The sequence below is a fragment of the Halichoeres trimaculatus genome, unplaced genomic scaffold, assembly GCF_033239565.1.
Source record: "Halichoeres trimaculatus isolate MK-OKI-2021-1 unplaced genomic scaffold, fHalTri1.1 fHalTri1_scaffold_17, whole genome shotgun sequence".
Taxonomy (NCBI): Eukaryota; Metazoa; Chordata; class Actinopteri; order Labriformes; family Labridae; genus Halichoeres; species Halichoeres trimaculatus.
The window spans coordinates 5,723,472-5,748,909 of record NW_027437195.1 but is presented as its reverse complement, the minus strand read 5'-3'; the positions used below and the strand labels follow the sequence as shown (position 1 = coordinate 5,748,909).

Sequence of the window (25,438 nt, the reverse complement as noted above, 5' to 3'; positions counted from 1 at the left end):
ACTTTAACAAGACTGAAATACTGCACACATGTGTATTTCAAGTGCAGCAAATGGGGCCTGCAAAATGACTTTGCTCTCCGGGTGACAGACTGAGGAGTGTATTTATATGTGCCTCAATAGAAATCCCCTCTTGGAGCCAGCAATCTGTACGCTGTTATTCTAAGTGACAGCTTGGAAATCCCCCACCTAGCTGTTAGCCCCGCCCCGCTGCAGGCAGCCTCACAGAGGGCATTTACACAGTGCAGCGCAGCTCCACCAGGCAGCAGACTACCAAACGCTCCTAGTGTGAAACAACAAACCACAATGGACCTCCACAGGACCAGTATATTAAACCAAATGGATTACAGCCGGGAGTCTAAAGAAGGGAAACCGGTTCAGTCCACGGATGAGCGGCTCGACAGCGGATTGGACTCGCTGAAAGAAGAGGAGTACCAGGCTGTGGCGGCCGAGATCCGTCGGCTCCAGGTGGAATGTGAGCCGCCGAAGCACCAGCAGCCCCACGCTGTAACCGGAGAGCTGCACGACTGGAAAACACAGATCACGGAGGACGGAGACACGTAAGTTACACAGGAATAACACACAACATGGGGGTAATCGGGGAATTACTGGTAGAAACGCTCGAGTAGGCCCGAGTCTTTGAGGTAATTTGATCCCTTTCCTGTGTGTCTTCCTCCAGCCTGTCATTACAATGCACAGGCCCGAGCCTAACTTAGTCCGCAGCGGGTTTAATTTTAAGCTTTAGTGCACATAAAAGTACACTAGTACAGTGTTGGAATTAGAGAGCGTGGTTAAGGTTTGATAATTGACCTAGCTGCTGTGGGACACGGTGGTTTTGGACGTAAACAAAAGGTTATTATCAGGAGGGGATCTACTATGGCCGCGGGTCAGACTGGGAAAGTCCCAGGCGCGCCGCCAAGAAATCCAACCACAGCGCGCTCCCGTGAAACGAGAAGGAGGAAAAAAGTACCTTAAATTACATAAAAGATAGACTGTGGAGGTGGAGGGGGAAACTGTGCTGCTGAATGTGTGTCTGAGGCTGATTTCTGTCATAAAATGAAGAGAAGCAACACATGAAGTGTGGACATAGTTTGTGTTTTAACAGGATTCATCCGCTGTGAATCAGGCTATAGTTCAGACAGTCTGTTAACCGCTTCCTCACGTGCAGCAGATGATGTGCGGAGGGTTCACAGAGGAACAGCGTGACTTCACTAAAGCTGACGACTGACCCTGTTACCATCTGATAAAAACGGCTTTAAACGGTTCATATCATAGAGGGAAAATCAGTCAGAAAACCCTGAGAGGCATACAGTCATAAACTACATCATTATGCACGAAATGCAGAAAACTATATGCTTCCCCACAGCTTAACACCCTCTTTTTCAAAAAAACAAAAGTGAAAATAAGCAACTTTCCAAATCAGAGTCCTCTGACTTAAAAACTTGATGAGCTTGTGACTTTTTTCAGGATCCATTAGTTTAAAGAATCAGAAAAATAGACGTGTGCCTGTTTTATAGCGCGTGAAATCATTTCAACGTAAAATCTTTGAGGTTTTTTAAGTTCTTTGTCTTTTTTGGTCATGTTTCTGAGTATGTAAACTTTAACAGGTCCCTTCTTTTCCCTCTGTAGGCTGCTCCACCTGGCCATCATCCACGAGGCGAAGGACTACATCAGGAACATAATAGACGTGTCCAAGAACACAGACTTCCTCAACACACAAAATGATCAGAGACAGGTACACAAGAGCCTCCTCTGCAGTCATCAGTCCTCTACACCTGTATTAATTAATTAATAGCACCCACTCAGTCTATGATAAAATAATGGTAATGTCGGCTGACTCAGTCACTAACCCGTGTTTATCCCTCTCTCCGTCAGACTCCTCTCCACTTAGCTGTAATAACCAACCAGGCAGACGTGTGCAAGCATCTCCTCGTATCCGGTTGTGATCCCACGTTGGTGGACGACAGCGGGGACACGCCGCTTCACATCGCATGTCGCCATGGCAACCTCTTGTGCTTCAGCGTCATCACACAGAACTGTCAGCTAGAGCACTTACACAAAGTGATGGCTGCCTGCAACTATCAAGGTGAGGGTTTCCAAAGTGATGGAGGAAATTTTGCTCTCTGTTCCTCCTCTTCTCCTACTTTAGACTTTCTGAGAAGTTTCAGAAACATCTTTGTTTTCATGATTTAGCTGTGAATGGAGGCTAAGTCACTGATAGACAAGTCTAAATGTTTTACTGATATTAAAATATTAGATTTAAAGGCAGTGATAATAATTCACAAGCATTTGAGCATGGAGTCAGATAAAACACCATTGTGTGGCTGGTTTTTGCTTCTCTTTGATAAGAAAAATGCTGAGCATGCCCCATTTACCCTGAATGCTTTAGTGAGGACAAAGAAACATTTATGCAGGGAAACACGCAGACATTCATGCCCTACATCCTCAGGTACACCGTCTAGTAGGAGACTCAAAGTGTCAGACACTGAGGCTCCAGATAGAACAGAGGATGACTTTATTTTAGGCTAGTTTATGAATACTTAACCTTTCTGCTCAAAGTTCCACTGTGAAATGACGTTTGCTTACCTCATATCTGTTGTTGAACTCTTATCTAATGTTGTACTCACAGGTCAGAACTGCCTCCACCTGGCCTCCGTGCAGGGATTCCTCTCATTGGTGGAAAACATGGTGGATTTAGGAGCTGACATCAACTCAAAGGTAGACAAAACACATTTTTGTTTCATACTTGTGTAAGAAATATGGTGTGATATTAAAGGGATGCACAGTGTTTGTGTTCTTGTAACTTTTTCCTAATGAAGTGTTTTCTTTCTGTCTCACAGGAGCAGCGTAACGGCCGCGGTGCCCTCCACCTGGCTGTGGACCAGCAGAATCTCTCGCTGGTCCAACTGCTGCTGAAGAAAGGAGCAGACCCTAACCTTCTCACCTGCGGGGGCCACACGCCCTACCACCTCACATACGGTCGCGACAATGACGACATCAGGAAAGAACTGTTCTCGCTGACAAAGCCAGACCTGAGGGAGCTGCCCGAGAGTGAATCAGACGACAGCGAGGCAGAGGAGGACGAGGAGTCCGACGAGGAGGTGTGTGTGTGTTGAAAATGATGAATCCACCCCGCGTGCTGGGTAGGTTTTCTCTTTCTTCTGGCTGATTTGTAACCGTTTTCCTGTCCTCTGCGTTTTGTAGGTGAGCTATGACGACATTCAGTGGAACGGACACTAGTAGGAAACGAGAGAAAGAGGGGAAGTCACAGAGGCAGGAGGTTGTGATGACGAGAAATGGCTCAGCATGTCTACTGCTTCCTGCAATGACGTCAGAGGAGCCCGATGGTGTGGGTGACATGGCGCCGGCGTGAGCGCTGACTAAACGGACGGACAGGCAGCTGCAAGAGGAGGGTCGAAAAAAGAGACTGATGTTTAAATAAACCAAATAATCTGCTCCGGGGCTGCAGGAGAGCGCCAATACTGGCTGAGATGTGAATATATGTCACGTTTGGATGGGATGGGTTTGCTTTACGCCTCAAGGATTGCTTGTATTCTGTGTCTCATTTGTCCCAACAACATCCATCCACACAGATGTACCTGCAACAGCTCTGTTGTATGATATTGTAAATGCTGTGTATAAAAAGATGTATTTTTTATGGAAGCTGTGAATGTTTAGAGTTGAGCAGATTGTAATGTATATGTTAGACAGCAAACAGTCCAGCACACTCCAGTTAAATTAAAAACACTCATATTTAACAGTAAAAACCTGTGTGAGTGTGTTTGTGGGGTGTGAAAGAGAAACAGACAGCATGTGAGTGGGAAAACTCCTGGATGGCGACTCCGGCACTAACTTTGGACAATAATGCGCACATTAAACTCCATAAACTTGGTAATATTATGATATAAAACCATGCAGAGCCCAGCATGTAATCAACAGTGCCTGACAACATAACAAAGCTGTAATTATACGGGAAAGTACTCTGGTCACATGCTTCTCTAAAGCAGGCAGTGTGTCTGTGCGTCTATAAAAACCTCAGTGGAAGCATGACAGCTGAGTTTCAGTTCTGACCGGCCTCTTATTTTTATATAACGCATGTCATACCGGAAAGGATTGATAACTCGACTGCTCGTCTCCACAGAATGAGGAACTGGTGACCTGTTTGAGTTTGCGACACAGTTCCTCCTCCTGTGTGTGTTGGGGTAGTGAGAGATAAGAAAGGCTGCGGGAAATTTTCTGCGTGCAGATTGAGGCTGATTGCTCAGTCATCTAAATCAGGAAGTTTTTTTTTTTCTTTCTGTCCGGGTGGGGCGAAGAGGGAAGGGACAGGAAATTCCCAGGAACAGAACACTCAGCTGTTCGTAGCATTCCTGCTTCTCATTGCTCCATAGAAGGGAATCTCCGCTGAATAACAGGATGCTTCAGTCAACTCCAGGGCAAGCGGGGAAGCGGGGAGTTTTTGCTCAAGATAAATAAATATCAGACGTCAATGCAAAACACTTCTACGCAATTATGTGAATGTATGGTAAACTGTTGCATCTGAAGAGGCAGATCGTAGAAATACTAGCTCAGTCTGTTCACACTGTAGCAAGAAACAAACACCTGAAAATGTATTAGTCAATTTACAGAAAGTTAATCTATCATTTTGCATAAAACAGTGTTATCAGCTGTTAATATTGCAATGACTGATTGGAGAAAATAAATTCTTCATGCTTGTTCAGTTTTTTAATACTGGTACAGATTCTGTAATGCTTGATCTAAAGATCTATGGAGGGGGTTCTGCATAATGATAATTTCTACATGCTTATTTGTGCTGGTGCTAGACATAATTATGAGCTGCAGGCTGCTGGAACAGACTCCCTTTACAGTTTCTACAGCAAAGATTATAAATGAGTCACATATTTTACATGCAGAGTAAAGACTGATTCAAAATGAAGCAAGGAGTAAGTTGTGGTTGTTGAAAAAAAACAACTTGCTCTATATAAATAAATAATTGAAGAAATTAATGAACGAATAAATAAATAAAAACATAAATAAACCAAGAAGAAATAATATATGAAAGAAACAAAACAAAACAAAAAATTAGAACAAAAATAAAATAACCCCCCCCCACAAAAAAAAAAAAAAAATTGAAAACAAAATAAAATAACATTTTATTTGTACAGGCCACAGTTTTTCAGTGTACAGACCAAGTGTGTTACGTTTCAGCAAGTTGCATGACGTGAAGGACAAGGGTCACGGACAGGGAAACTAACAAATAGAAAATCTGCATAAAGAGCACAGACATAAATCTGCTCAAAAAAAAAAAAAAAAAAAAAAAGGCCTTTGGGGTCTTAAAGGTGGAGTGGAATTGTGACTCCACATCCAACCACTAATTCTACTGAAAGAAAGGACGAACTTAGGGAAAAAGGCCTCAAACAAAGGGGGGTTGCTTGTTCTTACAAACACCCTCTTTTCCTCAAAACACTCAGTCCACAAACCAAAAGAAACCAAATGAAGGTGTTGGCTTTTTGGTGTCACACACCTAACTCAGGGGAAAGAGCCTTGTATTATAGACTACCCAGGCTGGTGAGCACCAGCTGGGAACATTGGGGACAGGTGAGCTGAGTGAGAGGCTCATTAGGAGGGCTGTAGGTCACAAACTACCTTCATCTGTATCATGGTGCAAAAAAATGACACAGTGCAATGGTTTAGGTGAGGTGCAGCAGCTGATAGTAAGCTGCAGTCAAACACCGTAGCAGTAGTGGCAGCAGAGCAGCTGTGGAGGCTGGTGAGAAAACAGCAGCAGAGTGGACATTAGCAATGAAAAATGAACTAAATATAGATGGTGACTGGTAATGGAAAGTGCAACAGCAGTGGAATGTACAATAATAAATAAATATGCAGCAGTAGTTTATTTATACTGAGCAGAATAAAAATAACAGTGAAGTGTGTGTTGCAGCAGTGAATATTTACAGAATGAACAGAATGAGTAACCAGCCGTGGTGCATTTATGTCCAGTTACTGTGAGTATTGTCTGTAGTACAGTGTTTAACAGTCTGATGGCCCAGAGGACAAAGCTGTTGCAGATCTTCTTTCCAGAGGCTAACAGGGTGAACAGTTTGTGGTGGGTGTGAAGACTAGGAGTTGGGTTACAAAATTCCAGAAATCTTCAAATTTGGAAACCTTCCATGGGAATTTAGGGAAATTAATGGGAATTAGTGTGTTTATCTGGTCATGAACATGTCTCAATATTCAACAGTTTGGTTTGTTATACAAATATGAATGCAAACATGTCTTATGTGATATCTTTAGAATAGAATAGAATAGAATAGAATAGAATAGAATAGAATAGAATAGAATAGAATAGAATAGAATAGAATAGAATATTCTTTTATTGATCCCCATGGAAGTTTTTTTTTTTTCGTTACAGCACCTCACCGAAAAGTGTAATAAATACAATACCTATAAGAAATAGAATAAGAATATGAAATTAGAAATTTGAAGGAGTATAGAAAAGGAAACTATTTACATATTTACATTAAGACTAATATGTACAAAATCAGCACTGAACAATAATCTATTAACTATGAGTTTTTTAAGTTACTTTATAGATGAATTTTCAGGATTTGTCCCTAACTGAGTCTAACTGGAGGGGGAGTGGATAGAACAGGAAACAGGCAGGAGTGGGGAGTGACATGTGGGAAAGAGGCCACAGGCCACCTGCACGAGGGGAAGCACATGGAGCACCACATACATGTGTCTATGACTTTAACTTAAACCACACCATCAAATATATTTGACTTCGTATGATCATCAAACCTTACCTTGACAGGTCCTCTAGACTCCAGATCCAGAAATATGGTTGTTTGCTCACGTGATTCAGGGGATACAGTTGACTTAGCATTCAGTCACGTTGTTTCAACCAAGATCATTTTTGGAAACCACATTCAAACTGACAAAAAAAAAAAACTTGAAAACTTCTGATTCACTGTTTCCCATGAATTTTTAGAAAAGATAATCTAAATTGATAATTTCCAATAGTCCTGAGCTAAAATTCCAATGGAAATTATCAGGAAACTTTGCTGAAATTCAACAGAAACTTTTCACCCCTTTGCAACCCTAAATAAGAGTATACAAAATTTCTTACATCAACAACAAAGATAACTGGAAACTGTAGCTGAGGATTTTCTTTGGAGTTATCTCACTGATTCATATTTCAGCACTGACTCAACAAAACGTCATATTAAAGAGTAGCAGGAATACTTGCACCAAAACACCAACAAAAACACAACCACATGGAAGAAAAGTCAAACACAGGGACGTTAGTGTTGGATAAAAACATTGTGTTTAATAGAAGTGCAGTTATTTACAGCAGCTGCAGAGAGGAAGAGGACCCCAACACACAGGGAGGAAAGTAAAAGTTTAGAGACTCCTTATTGATGTTGACCTGAGCTGACTTCCACAGGAGTACATTAATAACAGTGGTGTCTGTCGTAATAGTAGAATTCCCTCCATTGCTGCTTGGAGATCTCACAAAGTAGACCAGAGCGTGACACGACCCTGAATCACAGACGTGGGAGAGGGCTTTAAAGTAGAAAATTAAAATGAGAGGTACGCGCCGTAGCAGCCCTGAGTAGAGAGTGGAAGCACTGTTGAAATACAGTGACTCAAGAAGCTGCAGGACCACAGAGTCCGTACTGAGACAGAGGTACAGAGAGGATCTGTGCTGTAGTTGAGCTCCATCTATGATGGTACTGTAACCCAGGAGCACGTTAGACTGATGTGTATATTGTTGCTCTGAATGTCCAGCATCTCCCTCAACAGCACAAGGGGCCAAGATGGGCTAATGGCATCCAGTCAGATCCTGGCTGTGACCACAGAGGATGGATGAGTGGTAAGAGCCAGAGTCGCCTGGTAAAAGGGACCCAATCATTTTCACTGTTCATGTTTTGGTTCTGGTATTTGATACCAAGTCCTTTGAGGTCTCTCTGAGGGAGACCCAACTGCAGGACAGGGGGAAGGGGGGATACTTGTGTTGTAGTTTATCATTCTTTCAACATCACGTCGGCCAACTTTCTTCACTCTCTCTCAGACAAAGCCACAAGATGAGTATCAATCTCTGCCTCTGTCAGAATCCTGAAAACACAAGAGCAGCCATTGAGTTTCATCACTTTCATACATTTTATGGTCCTTAAACACAGATCTGAGTGTATGTTCTTAAAGGGGACATATCATGCTGATCCCTGATTTAATACTTACATATAATATAATAAATGTGAAAACAAGACCTTTCACCCCCGGAATTTTCAAAAAATGAGATATTGTATTTTTTCTGATATCCTAGAACGAGATTTGATGCCTCTAAAAATAGGTCATTGCCATTTGGCTTCGAGATTTCGACCGTTGTGACGACACGAGGATCCTTTCTTTTTATTGGAGTAATCTGATAAAGCAGCTCCTCCTCTGTGATGTCAGTTAGTCACACAACCGCCACCGAGGGATACACCCACCAAGAGCCGAGTATAGACGTATCAACGTATAAACTATACATGTTACAGTACCGGTTTGACTCACCACACTGAAGCATCCTGAGATGATCTGTGTCGAGGTGGATTTTCTTCCTCCTAAGCTGCAGAACCGTCCGGGTCTGACTCGGGGTCCAATACAAAAGGACGTATCCTACACTCTGCCATTTTATTAGTGCTATCAATGCCTTATGGTGAAGTTTTGGCAAACAGCAAACTTGCTCGGTCTGCTCCATCCAATTTGGCGATTTTGTAAATACTGCCATGCTGCAAGAACCGCCCCCTGGCTCTACCCCCTCCGCCCCTCTGATAGAACTGACCAATCAGAGCAAGGGGTGTGATGTTGCGAGGTTACTGGAGGTCATTCTGGAAACGGAGCGTTTCAACGAGATCTTCAGAATGGCCTAAACTGAGGATATTGAGAACGCTATTGTGGGGCAATGAAGGAACTAAATGACTTGTACTGAGGGCAGAAATGCTTTACAGGCATCCAAGTCTGGCATAGTGAAAAGGAGAAACAAGCATGATATGTCCCCTTTAATATTATTATTATTATCTATGCTAGTTGTTTTTTGTTTTTAACTATTTTTCACCAACTGACCAAGACAAATTCCTTGTAATGTAAAAACTAATTCGCAAAAAATCTGATTCTAAATGTTAAAATAGTTAGGTGCACAATCCACTTGAAAAGGATCCATTTACAAAATTTTGTTCTGGCTGCCAAAACACTAATATGAAATCTCATATCCATGTCAGAATGCTATAAAAGTTGTGATTTATAAAGTTCTTACTTGAATTTAGGTTCCTGTGTAGTGATGACTCCCACCTCCAGCTCTGAGGGCTTGAAGTCGATGGACAGAACGGTTGACAGGCACGAGATCGCCGTCTGTTTGAGAGAAGAGGGAAGTTAAACCAAAATGTTGATGCACTTGGAGGCAGAAAAAGACAGTATCAAATAATCTATGACTCACAGTGTACTACGCTGAGCACAAAGAGCTTCCTAACACTCTTTGGGTACACAGTGGGTGATGTGCATGTGCATAGAAATGGTCTTACCTCAATAGTCTGCTCATAGGTCCAATCAAGCTTCTTCTTCACTTTCTTCTCTAAGAAGCTGGTTGCCTCAGTCTGTTTGACTCCTGCTGCTGTGGCCTTAAAGCCACAGTAGTAGCCGGCTGGGTCACACTTGTAAAGCTGAGGACCCAACTCTTCATCCAATCCAATCACCATCATACCTGGAGGAGGACGCACAACCAGAGGGAAATGAGCAGTACGAACAAACAGCTGATCTTTTATGCTGGAGTTCCAAATAAAGTTCAAATTAAAATGTAATGAAGCACAATTTCAAAACAAGAACGCTCTGACCCCCTGCATACCAAAACATCTTCCCCCAGCTTCCCACTCTATCTTTGTCCTGCCTTCTCAATGAGGGCATCAAAGCTTTGTTACATGAATAACAGGTTGGTTTTGTTTGAAACCCAAAATAACAAACAGTGATTGGGAATTTTTTTCTGGTACACAAAACAGTAAAGCACATTACTCACAGCAGCCGAGCGGCCTCATCTCAGCGTTCTGGGTGTAGACCTGGGAGATATCTGCCATGCGTTTGCACAGCATGTCCACAGGGATCTCATAGCCATACTTATACATCCAGTTGGCAGCTTCATACCGCGCCCTCTGCACCTGAGACCTGCTATCAGCTGGGGACAACAAAGACATTTTATAAATGTTTATTTTGAAACAACTCAACAAGTATCTCAGTCATTCTGCTTATTTTTGTATTTCTAATTGAAATGTGTTTTTTTTGTTTCAGTGATTCTACGAGGCAACAAAGGCACAAAGAGAAAGATCAAGACTTTTTTTAAGCCCAAAGTAAAACAATGGTTACAGATTTAGGCAAACAGGATAGGTCATGGGAATTTGTTGGGGACTGCTTAAAGTTTGGGTTTGAGTGATACATCAGATCATCAAATATACACGACACAGCTTACCAGTCATGCCAGTCATAACACAGCCAATGTTCTCGGTAATTCTAAACAGATGTGTGACAGTCAGAGCATCCAACAGCTTGTCCTGGGAAAAAGCACAAGACAAAGACAATGTCAACAGCGAAATGTACACACCATCTACTCCACCAGTAATGCAACAACCATAATGACAGCAGCGGAGGGTGACCACATGCTTTGGAAAGACACCAAAGTAATCTTTCCAGAGTATGAAATGTATACTGACCGGGACTTTCTTTTGTGTGACGACCACAACACAGTCTTTCCCTCTGACCGCCACAGATGTCAGTCCGCCTTGGTTGATGGCTTTGAAAGCATACTCTGAAGACAGATAGAAGGAAAAATGGAGTCATTAGCCAAAAGTGTTCATTCTAATTTTAAAACACTGTGGTTATATTTTCTTTTTGGGGTCAACTGAGATCACTTTTTAGCTCAGGTAAACAAGAATTAAACGTCTTTTAAGATGTTTAGACTGTATGGATGAAAATAGAAAAATATAGGAGTGCACAATTTTGTCAGCACAGATTCGGTAAACCTAAAAAGCTGATCATCGGCTCATCAAAAGAGAGAAAATCCACTATTCTTTATCGTCACTGTGGTGATGCATTAGCCTCTACCTCACTCATCTAACAAAGTTAAAACATAAAGCAGGACCACCCAATGGTTAAAGAATTTAACATAAAAAATCTATTTTTTTTCCGCTCTCTCTGAGAAAAGTGTCAGAAGAAGCTTGCCTCTGCAATAATGATGTGCTTCATTAGTGTGTTGGGCAAAATGATTATGAAAATATTGGCATTTTAGATACTGACCAGATACAACTATTCTGCATCCTTGTGATCATAAACACTTAAAGAATAATGATCAAGATCCTTGACTTAGGTTAAGGATGTTAGTGCATCGTGCAATGAACTGCAGTGTAAGTACTCAGGTCAGCTAAAAAAGCAGCAAAACTCTATAAACTGGAAAATACTACAATAACAATGCAGTGTTTCTGTAGAAATCCTGTAAAAGGTTAGACATGTAACTGCTACTGTAAACCCTAATAAGAATTTTAGTGATAAACAGGAGGAAGGATCTGTACCACTTGGGCAGTGATAATGTGCCATACTTTGTAAAATCACTACGTCATTAAAGTCCTCAAAGAATTGCATGACTTTACAGAATTGAAAAAAAATATCTGGGAAAAAAACATTTTTCCCCCATAATTTTTCACCAAAATGTGCTTGTTTTTGATGGAAGATGTTGAATATAACCTAATGATAACTCGTGTGGGATGATAAAGTTTTAAGCTCTACAGTTTGAACCAACTTTGACTAGCATTCAGCAGCTAACATGCCTAGCTAAGCATGCTAGCATAACAAAACAAAATAACTCAAACTAGTAAGTTAACTCTAACTTGAGCAAATTTTATTATAAATGGTAAAACATATTTAGTAATTCTGGTCTCGTTATTTAACACTAAAGCGGAGTTTTTTTCTGAATGTTACCAAACAATGAATGAGCTCTGAGCTAATGTTAGCCTGTGATGACAGAGCAGGTTGAGAGTTTCTCTGCTCTTTCTTTACTTACCGACTTGGTAAAGTCTTCCTTCCGGGGAAAAGATGGTGATATGACGGTCAAATCCTGCACTTGACCCTCGAGACATGACGGCAGGAGATATCCGAGGTAAATACTAAAGTGAATATGAAACTAAAATCAGACACAGCAGAAGCAAAACATGACAGAGAACGTTACCCGGATGTGACGTTTCAGACTACAGCTTTCTTTTTCCGGGTCAGACTCGCGAGTTTTCATTTCATACAACTTCCCATCATCCTCAACTGACGTCTATGAATGGTTATAAATAACGTTAAACATGTATTTCTTTAAACTGGGACCCTGGACTTCCCCATTTTTGGAATTAATTTTAGATCATTCATCACTGAAAATAACGAAAGAAACAAAAACAGAAAGCTGTACAATTACTTACAAGATTTCCACACTGAAATCTAATAGCTATTCTTACTGATTCCTTTGCTTAGTTCTATTTATTTATGTATTTATATCAAATTTAACTCATTTTTGTATTGTTCTGACTCGGGGTCCAATACAAAAGGACGTATCCTACACTCTGCCATTTTATTAGTGCTATCAATGTCTTACAGTGAAGTTTTGGCAAACAGCAAATTCGCTCGGTCTGCTCCATTCAGTGTGGTGACTTTGTAAATACTGCCATGCTGTATTGTTATCTAATGTAAATACTTCATATCGCAAATGAAGAAACTTGACATCAGCCAGCTATCACCCACCAGCTATCAACTTTCAACTGATGAAGTATACAGTTTATGCATCAACCTTGTACCTGTTCAGTTTAACTTTCTTCTACTTATTGCTATAACTTTCTCTAGAAGTTTGTTTGTCCTAACCATCCTGCCAATTTTGCAGAAGTATCATATATTTTATTTTTTTTCTGTAAAGTTATGTCAACTTATTTTACTTTGAAGCTATTTGATATGTGACTCATATGTTTGCCTGATAGTTTGAGATTTAGAAAACAGTAACAGTACAATCAAAGTGCTATAAAATAATGCAGACCACTAGTTTTTGTAGGAAATGTTTCTTTTTATTTACAAGTCCAAGTTTGTAATCAAAGTACATGAGCCTCAAATGTTTTTGGTTAGGCAGAGCCATCTTTGTGGTACTTCATGGGTGCTCCTGTCCTCTGTGTCATCAAAGGGGAGATGCCACGAATCAGCTGAATTCTGTACGATGGTGTCATAGCTGAGAACACTCTGAAATTCAGACACAAAAACAGTTATATGGCATTTTTTCTTCATGATTGCCTCATTATCCTCACCTTTTGTCCTCACCTGAAAACGAACCCTTCTGCCGAGTACAACAGGTCCATCCACTACCAGCTGGTGGCCTCTCTGCCATTTGAAGAACAGCCGCCTGGAGACTCCATCTGGCAGGCAGGCTTTGTGGTCCCTCATGAGATCCCTGCTCACAAACTTACAGTGGTCCCCGGAGTGCAAGGTGGCGTACAGCAGGAAGGGGTCATCCTCAGAGCTGGCATTAAGAGCAGAGAGGTGAGCTTAGGTACACAATTACTCACCACACATTAGAAAAACACAGTAAAACTGGAGCCATTTCCAGAGAAAAACTGTTGCTGCTCACATGTTGTCGGTGAAGAAGCAGTGAGCTTGCTGCCTGATACGGTCCATGTGGTGCCTGTCCCAGGATGTGGAGGGTCGCAGCATGTGTTTCCTTCCCAGTACCAGAACATTCAGGCCCTGATGCTTCAGCTCTGACACCACTGCCAACAACTGAAACACACAAACACATTCACAGAAAACCTATGTTAAAATTAAACATCAGAATCTGTAATAAAACAGATTTGTATCGCAATGACGTTACAGAGTATCATTCTTCATATCAAAACCTCACCTTACAGGTCAACTACTATGAAAACTTCACACTGTCAGTGTGATCAGTGTTACAGTCTGTAAAAATGAGTTATGTGGTGTTTTGGTGTGTGGTAAGGTGTTACCATGTGTAAATAACACAAACTTTAGAGGTATACTGTTTAATGTATCCAACCAACTTGTTGACGAACATCATTTGGGTTTTTATTGTCTGTAATTCTCATGTTTACTGTTTCTGAGTGGGTCATGCAATGATGTTGTTTGAGAATGTCATTAATAGGTTCATTTATTGGTTCACTTAAAACATCTAGATAATAAACTGCATCAATAACAAAACTCACAATCTGAATAGTTGAAGTTTGAAACTGTGATGTGAAATAATCTGAGAAAAAAAGTAGTTAGTTTTGTCTTTTTGTGAAGCTGTCATGCATCTGAGAAGTATGAAAAAGCCAGTGAGATGTTGTTATCGCCTATCTGTCAGACTTTGGTCAAGACTGAAGTGTATCTAACCACAGACTGCAGCTAAGATTGGTTTAGACATATGTGGTCAACACCATGAAGTAATCTACTTCAGATTACTCAAACAATAACAGTTTTAAGTCTCAAATTTCACTGAAAGGATTACCATGAAAGTTGATGCACACCTCAAACATAGTTATAGACTAACAGTACTGGGATTGGTTAATCTGTGAATTTGATTTGTCGGATTAAAATTTCAGTTTATAACCAAACCCTGCAGATTTAAGGACAAACAGATCCACCTCTGCTGTGCTCTGTGTTGAATACTAATCAGTTAATGCTAACATGATGTCCAGCATGATGAGTGTAAGCTCATGTTCACCATTGTTTTAACTTTAGCACTGAGGCCCCTGGACTCTAAACAGCCTCATAAAGTTTACAACACTACTGTTTCGTTTTTCAACAAACATTCAACGGGTATTTTTTTTTTAAACCGCTGAGACGCTGACCTTTATTTTCTTCTAACAGACATTTGAATAAAATCATCTGTCTCTAATCCTTGATGAAAATATCCTTTGTTTTTGCATAGATTTTAATATTGTATGTGGAATCTCTATAACCTAGATGAGTAGATAGGTAAATAGGTTTGTCTGTACTTTCCTTTGTCTCGTAGTCATAGAACAGCTGAAAAAGATGTGACTTATTTCAGTGCAGAGGCAAAGAGAGACAGATAGCAGACAGACACACACGTGGACTTCCTGACTAACACAGATGTGGGCAAACGAGTGGGCTAGGTGTTGTCATAATCAGCTACTGGCTTATCATGAAGACACGTCACAGTCATAACGCGACTTACCAAAAAAACCCTCAGTTACAAGACATTTAGGTGAGAACACACAGTCAAAGCCCAGAATCATTTCTTCAACAGCTGTGTTTGATGAGATGAAAATCAGAAACTTCCTCACCGTCTCTGACAACCTTCTTCTGTCTTTGTGGAGATTTGCTATGTTCAGCCCATCCACGACCACATCAAAAGCTGCTTTCTTCTTCACAAATGCCTTGAACCGCTCCAACTCCTGATCAAACACATTAACAGAGAACAAGAAGTCAAACATAAAGAGAGACTGAGATTAATATGTAGAAAGAAAACACAGGACAGTGAAGATTCAGATTAACAAACACAGATGAAGTTAATCCAGTTATACCACAAGGTTGTGCTGTATCGACACTTCCTGTTTTTTCAGTCTACAAATCAATAACTCCATAATTCACATTAACACCTGCATCTACTCTATGCACACAAAACTGAGTGTAATGTCCTGTCAGCACTTCTGTATGTTGTGCTTCAGCACACTGTAGCTTTGAGCTAATCAGTGACACAAATATGCTAACATGTTTACAATGTAGATGCTAACACGTGATTGATTTGAATTAAGGTTTTATATTTCTCACAATAAACTACTGACTAAGCATGAGACATCTGAGGCTGACAGGAATTTCAAAGTTCTGACTGTGATGAAGAAATGACCTGCAAGGGAAACACTTCACAGCATTTACAGCTCCTGAGAAGTGTTTTTAGATAATTATAAAATAGAGTGGTTAAATAACATTAATAATTGACATCTCTTTGTTCTCTCTTAAAAGGTACTGCAAGGATTATTTGTTTGAATTGGACTGCAGCGACACCTTTGGCCCAGAGTCACTTGCATGCTGTCTTGATGACATGACTCTTAACATGGGGATTGTTTTTTTGGGAAATTAATGGAAATCAGATTTTCTTCTCTACTTTACTTTGTTCAAGACATCTTTTGATGGATCACAACGTGACGAGTGCTGTAACATAGCGCTGTTGTTTGAAACGTGACAAGAAAACGTTGTAAGTTTATACCTTAGTTTAATAGCCGGACGTATTTAGCCTTACTGACAGCTCGGTGCTCTAAGACACGTCTGTAGTGTGTAACATTTGTGAATCTTGGTTAGCTATGTTCTGCTAGTCATCTACCAATCAGAGCTAATGTAACCTCACTCTTCATTTTATTGATAGACTCTCAAGTTTGAACAGACCACTGCAGAATAACTGCTGACTGTGGGTTGGAATCAACATTAGCACAAACAGCTTGGCTCTTGACCGTTTATCTTTCTTCTTCTCTTCTGTCCTTTTTCTGTCTGATAGTTAGGCTCCAGTGCCCACCATCACTACAAAATTAATCACAGGAATCGTTTCCAGCAGAGAAAAACACAGGTCTCTCTTCTCACTACTAAACTTTGTCAGCTAGCATGGTGTTGTCAATCTGGTCCTGCCCAACATGGTCAAGAAGCTAAGACGTAGCATTTGGGAATAACCCATTTTGGTGCTGATAATCTCATTTTGAGTCGTGGATTACAATCAGGCATACATGTGGAAATTAGACTTTTTCAAGATCACAAAAAACTCCTCACAGCTCCTTTAAAAAGCAAAAAATAGATAAATTAAAAAAAAGCGACACGACACATTTATTGTACAAGCAACAGAAGGAATCAGCACGTGTGCACTTGGTCTTTAATGGTTATTGGTGGCGGTCTCTCCTGCCAGTCACTGGGTGTGAAATGGAATTTCTGCTGTACTGATCATAAATACTTGTGTAAATTAGGCGTGCTGCACAAAGACCACTTTCTGGTTCCTTTTATATAAGGTGCTGTCAATGCACTGTGTTATATATATAGATATAACAAAAGCTCTTAAAAACGTCTAAATTGGGCTTGAAGGTATCTTTTTCTCAAAATAGACGGAATACGAGAAACCAAATTTCACTAATTCCACCTATAACAAAGGCTCACAAAAATACCCTCTGCTTTTTCTTTGACAGGAAAATTCAACCCACTTTACCAATACTCTTTTTTAAAATTTTTTCCTCATCAAACGGGTCTATGACGTCCCCTTGTCAGAGCATCATCTTGCTGAAACTGAGCAGTTTCGCTGCCATTAATGTTTCTGAAAAACAGCTCTGGTAATGAATCAAATTGCATTTGGATGAATCGGAAAACTTCTCCCTTTCAGTCACGGTGACAAACTGAGTTGCTGACTTATCGGATATCTGACTAATCATGCACGGGGCTTCAAATGCGCAGAAAATTTAGCAGAACTGTCCAACAACAGGTTCAGGGTCTTGTTCCTCATTGTGGTCTCGAAGTATGTCTCCACTCCTCCTATGAGTTGATGGGTCTGATGGTTGGCTGCTCTTCTCACTCACTGATCACAGGCCTGCCAGTAATAAGTCTACCCTTGCTTTTCCTTCTTGTCACTGAACTGAGAGAGCGCCAGCTGGCTGCTTGACCCAGTCATAGGGTTTATAGCTCACAGACGTGATATAGAGGATTTGAGTTTTTTTCTCTTCCTGGTAGAAAGAAGAAGACTTTGAATTGTTGTCTGTAACAATCAGCACATGATCTGCTGTACTGTCCTCAATTTGTTTATTTTCAGCCTCATACTCAGACACATTCCCTCAAAATGAGCCAATGCACATAAATAAGTTACATGTAAAAAAAAAAAAAACTCTTAAAGAGTCTAAACCCTGATTTAAGTACCTAATAATTTGACTCTTATGTAATATATTTAGATTTGCAAGTCCTCCTTTGCTCAATTTTGGTGACATTCCAGATAAAAACAGGTCAAAACAAAGTTAAATCTCTTTAAAATAACGGGGTGAAAGCAGTGCTGAAGCACACAACAGGCCTGTCGCATGTGAACTGTTGGTACTTTCACTTTTAGGGAGCGGCAGTATGGAAATAGGTTGCTGTGAATTCCCCTGGACTAAAAACTTGACTGTGTGTTCTGCGTTACAGGCTCACAGTCAAAATATGAGAATGAAAATGTAAATACGCTGTAATATTCCTCCTCTGATGAGACTGTGCACTAGATTAGATGTTCTGCCCATGCTCCATTGTCTGCCGTAGAATTCAACAAACGTGTTCATGAAAATCAAATCTACAACAAAAGATGCAGGTTTGAATCACATGCTTAAAAAAGTATGTATATATATATTAAAAAAAACAGATGGAGAGGAAGAAGAAAAAGAAGTTTAGAGTGAGAGGAGCAGGCAGAGAAACATAGAGACAGAGAAAGTCCAGTATAATTATCCGGGGACTTTCCAGAGCTGATATGTGAAGCCAGCTCATTGTGCTGCTGTGGATTATATGACTGCTCAAAACAAACACACACACACACACACACACACACACACACACACACACACACACACACACACACACACACACACACACAAACACACACACAGGCAGACACATCTGCACCTGCATAAATAGGATTATGTGCCATTTATGGCCATATGAGCATGTTACTCAGACCAAGACTTTACTCTCTAAAAACTACGCTAACACTGCAACAATGAAGAACAAAGACAAACCACAAAGAGATCAAACACCAGTGAAAACAGGATACAGTCACACCCTGTGGTTTTATTTTAACAATCTGACAGAAACTTTCTATTTAGTTATTCATTTATTTATACTAGTCATTTTAGTTCCATCCACACTGCAAAAACTGAAATCTTATCAAGTGTTTTTGTCTTATTTTCAGTAGAAAATTTATTTTTAGACTCAATATGAGCCAAATTCACATGGCCAATCCAGAAAAATGTCTTGTTTAAAGTTATTTAAAGATAAATATGAGGTCTGAATTTCTTGTAACCAGTAAAAAAAAAATCTACCAATGAAACAAGAGAAAAGTTACTTGTATTAAGACATTGTTCTAGTCTCAAGGAAATTTTCAAGCAATTTTCTCTTGTTCCATTGGCAGATTTTTTTACTGGTTACAAGCGATTCAAACCTCATTTTTGTACTCTGATAACTTGAAACAAGACATTTTTCTGGATTGATAAGTTGAAAGTGGCTCATATCAAGTAGACAGTTTTTACTTAGAAAAAGACAAAACCTTGATAAGATTTCAGTTTTTTGCAGTGCAGTTACAGTTAAACGGTTAGTTATAATATTTATATTTATTTCAGTCTGACTTTCGTTGTTTGATTAATTAGGTCTAATTAACCTGAACAAAAATACAATTTCTGGATCAGATTCTTCAAGCTTCATCCAAGAGACAGAATGCCGTAATAGCATGATTTAATATTTATTATTACGTATACTGTATTAGTATCATATATTGTATTTGTATCACATATTGTGTTCTTTAGAGCAAAACCAGATAAAATTATGAAACATTTGTTTTCATCAAAGTTCATCAAACGTTAGAAAACAACGGAATATCACCAGTAACAGAATTTCTACTGATTCAAACACAGAGGCTTTTATTTTGGAGGATTTTTTCCAAAGTCTTTTCATGCCTTTAACTAGAATACAGGACGGTATAGGACATGTGACACGGCGCCTTTGAGGTCTCTGTAGAGCGGTGCAGTCAACCACAGAGTTAAACAACATCTCAAACAGAGCTAATCATGAGATCAACTTTTATTACTTTGTGTCTTTGATGAATCTTCTGATTCTGTGTTGTAAAAAGAGTTATTAGTAAACTTAACTAACAATACAGCTCACTCAGAGTTCCAACTTTTGCAAGTTAAAGTGTTCAAATAAAGTCAAAACTCTGCTCTGGATTTCAGCACAATACAGCGCTTTGTAAAATCTTCGGCATCAGAATTGACCTTTTCTGTAAACAGCGTGTGAGAGAAAGACATTTCACCAGGTTTTCATCACCAGGAAAGTTTTTTTTTAAATCTGTTTTAATCCTTTTTGCATTTGAAAATTCAGACTATGACTCCTGAACGCTACGAAACATGTGTCACTGCTTGTTGTGATCACTACATATAGTCAAACACAGTTCTTCTTCCTCTGCGTTCATTTCCTTCCTCTCTTCCTCCACACTTTTCCCTCCATCTGTCTCATCACTGCTGTCTGAAGCCCTCTGCGTGCCCTTGTAATGACTCGCCTTGAACTGGGAATTAATAAAGTCGAGTTAAAATGTCTGGCTGCCTTCCTTGGTCTGTCTCCTCGGTGGGAGGTAGTCGTAATCCAGATTCACATGGTGCTGCACAGACTGGAATTCCCCTAAATTTAACTGTTCCTCTGACAAACTCCCCCGTGCTTCCAAAAAACGGAAAACACACACAAGTTTTTTATAATTAAAGTAATGGATTACAAATTACAAACATAATTCTTAGCTGAGATGTGCCAACGTTTCTGTTTTACATCATTTTAAACCTTTTGTGGATGCTACTATGAAACTACAAGCTCCCTGGCTCTCTAACAAAACAGACATGCATGTGTGCACGCAGAATGAGGTGATGACCCTCTGCTTTGTTGACAAAAGGTGCATCCAGTTTACATGTAGTCTTCTTTTTCATGTATGTGTGTGCTGCCCTGTGTGCCGGTAAAAAGATCCTGATAGCCCGTCTGCTTAACGTGTCAGTGCAGTGAACAGGTGGCTCCATGACTGATACTTTCACTGATGCACTGAGCCTTAACACGAACTCTCTGTCTAATATGTGATGTGTATTATTTAAATTTCACCATATACGTCAAAGGTTACACATTTCTGCACAATGCACAAAGCCGTTTGACCACCGCGTACGGTAAAACTAGAGGAAGGGGGAAACAGCTTTTCTCAGAAGACAACGAGCATGCATTAGTATGCAAATATCTGCACGGCCAGCAGTGTGTGTCAGTGACAAAGGGCTGTACCATAGCTCTGTAATGCTACACTGTGATATCATGCAGGGCTTGTTTTCCTCTGTTCCATCTTTTGGAAAGTTAAACCAAACAGCTGTTGGTGCTTGCATCTTATTTAACACACAGTGATGAGATTTTCTTGTCAAATAGGTTTATAATATCTCCTCTGCTTTTCGTTTTGCTTGTTAGTTGAATAAATCAAGAATGATTATTTTTAAGGTAGGAAGCACATTAAGTGAAAACAGCGGATAGCTGGAAGCACCAATGTCGAAATGCTTTATCCACACCACATCACGCAGACTCATCCAAATCAGAATTTCATAGTAAAGGTCAAGAGACAGACGACTGAGCGCTATCGGTCACCTGCATCTCGGGCAAATTATACCAGTAATATCAGTCACAAAAAATGAATTACTGTCTGTTGCTTGGCTTGAAGCAGCTCTTTAAACTGCATGAACTGGGGATCTGCACAGAAACTGTTTGACTCTCACTCATCAAGTGAAAGCAGCTTTTTAAAGCCTGGAGTTCACTAAGCCGCTCCTCATATCAGCCTGCCTGTGTTTATGACGCCATCTAGCAGAAGGTAAAGGGAGTGAGACTGAACTCAATATTCTGCATAAATGTTAATGCTCTTAAAAGATAATTTTACTCAATCATGGATCAAATGAACTTTAAATTAAGGATTACTTTTATCATACGTCAAAAAAAAAGGTACGAATAAAAACAATCCAGAAAAGCAAATCCTGTGCTGTGTGGACCCTGGTCTTAACACATTTTAGGAAACTTTTTTCTCCAGTTCCACAATTATTCATTTTCACAATTTCACATCATATGTAGTTGTTTATTTGTTGAATGGAGGTTTGGAAATGGCAAATGTCAGTGATGAAAGAGGCCCAGTTTGTGAACTGCTTTCAGGATGCTTTTGCCAAATCTTTTTGAGTTTATTTATTTATTTATTTATTTGATTTCATTACATACTTTATATAATTAGATTTTTACGCAAAGCCAGAGTCTTATGCAGTTTTCTTTTTTGTGATGAGCTGCTTTAACATACCCCTATAAAATCTTACCCTGCATATGCACTGTAGAAGTTCTCACATCTTCATAAAGCAAGAAATAAACACATTTTGGGCAACCACTGTGCTCTCTGTGCTTAGTGAATCTGTAAACTATAACTAGCACAACTTTTCATTAAGTCCTAAATCTTACAGCAACATGACAAAAGATCTTATTCAATGAACAAACCGTGGTTAAGTTACTCATGTAAGGAGTTATTTACGAGAAATGTCATGAAGCATGTTTTTCCAGATTCATTCACAAACAGATTTAATTTGAGTTAAATTTCTTTCAGTCTTAGTTTATTAAAGTTTCCTTTAACCTTTACAATAAATACTATATTTGCTTTATTTTTAGGGGGAAAAGTTGGTCAGTTTGTGTGAGTGTATGTGTGTGTTTGGAGGGTGTGGTACCTCTGGTGTAGTCTTCTTAAAAACATCTCTCCCTTCAATGACATCGGACATCACTCTTTCTTTGAGCTGATGGTACTCCTCAGCAGTCAGCTGGATGGACTCTAGCGTAGAGCCACAACACCTGCACACACCACTGAAAAACACACACACACACACACACACACACACACACACACACACACACACACACACACACACACACACACACACACACACACACACACACACACACACACACACACACACACACACACACACACACACACACACTCAATATTTTGTCCCCTGCACTGACATGAGTGAAAACACCAATGTTGAGGTTCAGTGTCAGTCTTACTCTGGGCTGCTGCTGGTCCAACTCCCGGTCCATTTCTCCTGTTTGAGACTGAAAAAACAGATCAGAGCAGAGAGGAGAGGAGGGAGAATGGGAAGTGATGAGTTAAAGTTTAGATCAACAAAGAGAAATGGATTTTAAAGTTCCATCTAATTACAACACATGAAGTTAAAACACAGTTAACATTTCCACTCCAATTTATTTATTTATTTATTTCTCCAGCCATTTATGGGAAGATTTCATCAGGAGGGTGTTTCTTTTTACACCTTTGCCATTCTTTACTTAGTCATATATTACTCTTCAGCACTGGGAACATGTATTTCCCTTACTGTACAGTATGTAAAGCAGAATCACAGCTGGATTACATGGCTCTTATTGTCATACTGTTAAAGTGTGATACTTTGCTGGAGCAATCAGTGCATGACTCCAGCCCAGTTTGTTCCCTGTCCCTCAGCATCTTTATCTTCTGCTCTCATACCTCTCAAACCAGGACTTGATGCTGCTGGCCAGGCTTTGGCGTGGATAGATCTGGTTGTTCCTCATGTACAGCAGAATCCCCAGCAGCCTCTCCTGGATCTCAGACTGAGACATGGCCTCTGCCTGCTCTCCTTTGTCTTCATGAGTCTGCATCTCACCCTTAAACAGGGCGTCCCACATGTCCTGGTTTGGACTCAGACCCTTTTCCTGTAAATCCTCATAAAGAGCCCAGGCAGTGGTTTTGTCACCATGCGACATGGCTGCTGAGATTACATCACTATAGTTACGTTGCGATGGGGCAAAGACCTGTTAGTAAGAAGAAAACACAGATTATAATCAAGAATTGATTTCATGCTTGGTACATATTTGATGTGAATGCTTGAAGTCAATTTTAAAACACCTCTCACCTTCTTGAGGTCATGCAGGATGTTGATAGCCTCCCTCCACCTCTCTGTGCGGCTGAAGGACTTGATAAAGAGGCTGGAGGCTCCTGTTTCCAGAGAGGGGAAACTTCCCTGCATAATATCGTAGACATCATACACTTCGCTGTCATGGCCTCCGCTCACACACAGCGTCAGGTACCGTAGTAGAAGCTCATATGACAGTGTCCCTGTTTCCATGGCTACAAAAGTCAGCAAGGATCTACAATGGAAAGGTTTAATACACAGTCATAGCACACACAATTTCTTTAAATGACTTTAGAGCCATTTGATTAGCTTTTAATTATAACAACTTACTATCAACCATGAATCTAAACATGATACTGCCATACACACATGTCCTCTTCTTACTTTGCAATATCCAGGTGTGCTCCAGAGTTAAAGAGCGTATGCATCATCTGGATGGCAAAGCGTTCTGAATTTCCATTATCCTCCTTCAGCTTCCTCCATGCTGCAGCAGACAGCGGTCGGCCAGGAGGCTGCATCCTCTCTGTGAAACATTTTGACTTCAGTTATTGATATGTTGATTTACTTACAGTGTCATTTAAGTATTTAACATGTACCCTATGCCTAAAAAGATTAAAAAAAAAATGAATCTCATCTTGTATGAGCTGTGCTATTTATGCAACTACCTGCTTTCAAAGTTGTCCTCTCTTCAGGCTCATCATCCTGAGATGCCAAAGCTGTTTTCCTTTCCAACATCTCTGCTGTTCTCTTCGCTGTCCCAGCAGCAAACACAGATTTGGGGAAGGCAGGTTTCTGCCTGACAGTAAAAGCCTTACCTTTCCCCTTCCCATCATCATCCCAAAATGCCTCATCCCTTCCTCTGAAGGCACTTTTTCTCACAAACCCCTGCCCACTGTTCCTTGGGTTTGGGTCAGAATCTCTTGTGCACAAAGAGCGCACTGAGAAAGGCAGCTGTGATGTCTTAGACAAAGATGCTATTGGTGTATATAATTTCCCCTGGTTAAGAAAAGGTGTCAAAGGTTTCAGAAATATTCTCACTTTCAGTATCAGAGTGGAGCCCATGTTTGGACTTTAAAGCTTTTGACTTTGAAAATGTAATTTTAATGAACTATTGAAAAATCACAACCCTTCTGCTATAAATATGCAATTTTCCCTACATGACATCATAAATATAGACTGATCATAAAACTAAAATACCAAAAAAAAAGTTACACTTGCTGTCACATGTATGTTTCAGTGACCTGGAGATAGGCTAACAAGCTAACGTTGTAGTTTTAAAACTCCACTAGAAACGAAAAGATGTCTGTGGCTCTCGTATGGAATCAGTAGCAAATCGAAACACCTTACATGCGGATCACAGTTTCCCTTCATGTTAAAACTAAATGGCAAAAAAAGAGTCTAAATATCCCATAACACAGCATGACTCGAGTCGCAGGCCTGACGTCATCAACATTTGACAGCTACGTTTGCCCCAGCGTCAATTTTCTTAAAATTAACAGAGACAAACCGGAAACACAAATTCAGTTTAAAGATACTAAAATTTAGTTCAACGTAAAAGCCCAAATAAGAATAGTCATTTTAAATACGGGGGGATATGATAAAATTAAAATGAAATAAAATAATAAAAAAAAAACCTCCTCTTTGTTCCTCGCCCCTTTAACTGGTTGTTTTAGACCACGAGGCAATTACATCAATAGTTAATG

At 40.1% G+C, this 25,438-nt stretch overlaps 3 protein-coding genes across 3 annotated transcripts; 1 reads left to right on the top strand and 2 right to left on the bottom strand.

Moving 5' to 3' along the window:
- Nucleotides 1-200: 200 nt before the first annotated feature.
- On the top strand, nt 201-3,756 carry nfkbiab (nuclear factor of kappa light polypeptide gene enhancer in B-cells inhibitor, alpha b). Its single transcript, XM_074692867.1, has 6 exons — nt 201-557; nt 1,627-1,732; nt 1,873-2,083; nt 2,627-2,715; nt 2,838-3,098; nt 3,202-3,756. Exons 1-6 carry the CDS (start codon nt 304-306, stop codon nt 3,235-3,237), a joined length of 957 nt encoding a protein of 318 aa, XP_074548968.1. The 5' UTR covers nt 201-303; the 3' UTR covers nt 3,238-3,756.
- Nucleotides 3,757-7,283: 3,527 nt separating this feature from the next.
- psma6a (proteasome 20S subunit alpha 6a) lies at nt 7,284-12,296 on the bottom strand. Its single transcript, XM_074691938.1, has 7 exons — nt 12,080-12,296; nt 10,737-10,831; nt 10,496-10,577; nt 10,049-10,204; nt 9,561-9,739; nt 9,296-9,390; nt 7,284-8,115 (listed from the first exon to the last, which is right to left on the bottom strand). Exons 1-7 carry the CDS (start codon nt 12,153-12,155, stop codon nt 8,058-8,060), a joined length of 741 nt encoding a protein of 246 aa, XP_074548039.1. The 5' UTR covers nt 12,156-12,296; the 3' UTR covers nt 7,284-8,057.
- Nucleotides 12,297-13,124: 828 nt separating this feature from the next.
- Nucleotides 13,125-25,187, bottom strand: prorp (protein only RNase P catalytic subunit). The gene is made up of 10 exons (XM_074692115.1): nt 24,401-25,187; nt 24,120-24,258; nt 23,736-23,970; nt 23,330-23,634; nt 22,855-22,902; nt 22,518-22,650; nt 15,339-15,449; nt 13,667-13,815; nt 13,360-13,558; nt 13,125-13,281 (listed from the first exon to the last, which is right to left on the bottom strand). Exons 1-10 carry the CDS (start codon nt 24,795-24,797, stop codon nt 13,153-13,155), a joined length of 1,845 nt encoding a protein of 614 aa, XP_074548216.1. The 5' UTR covers nt 24,798-25,187; the 3' UTR covers nt 13,125-13,152.
- Nucleotides 25,188-25,438: the final 251 nt, after the last annotated feature.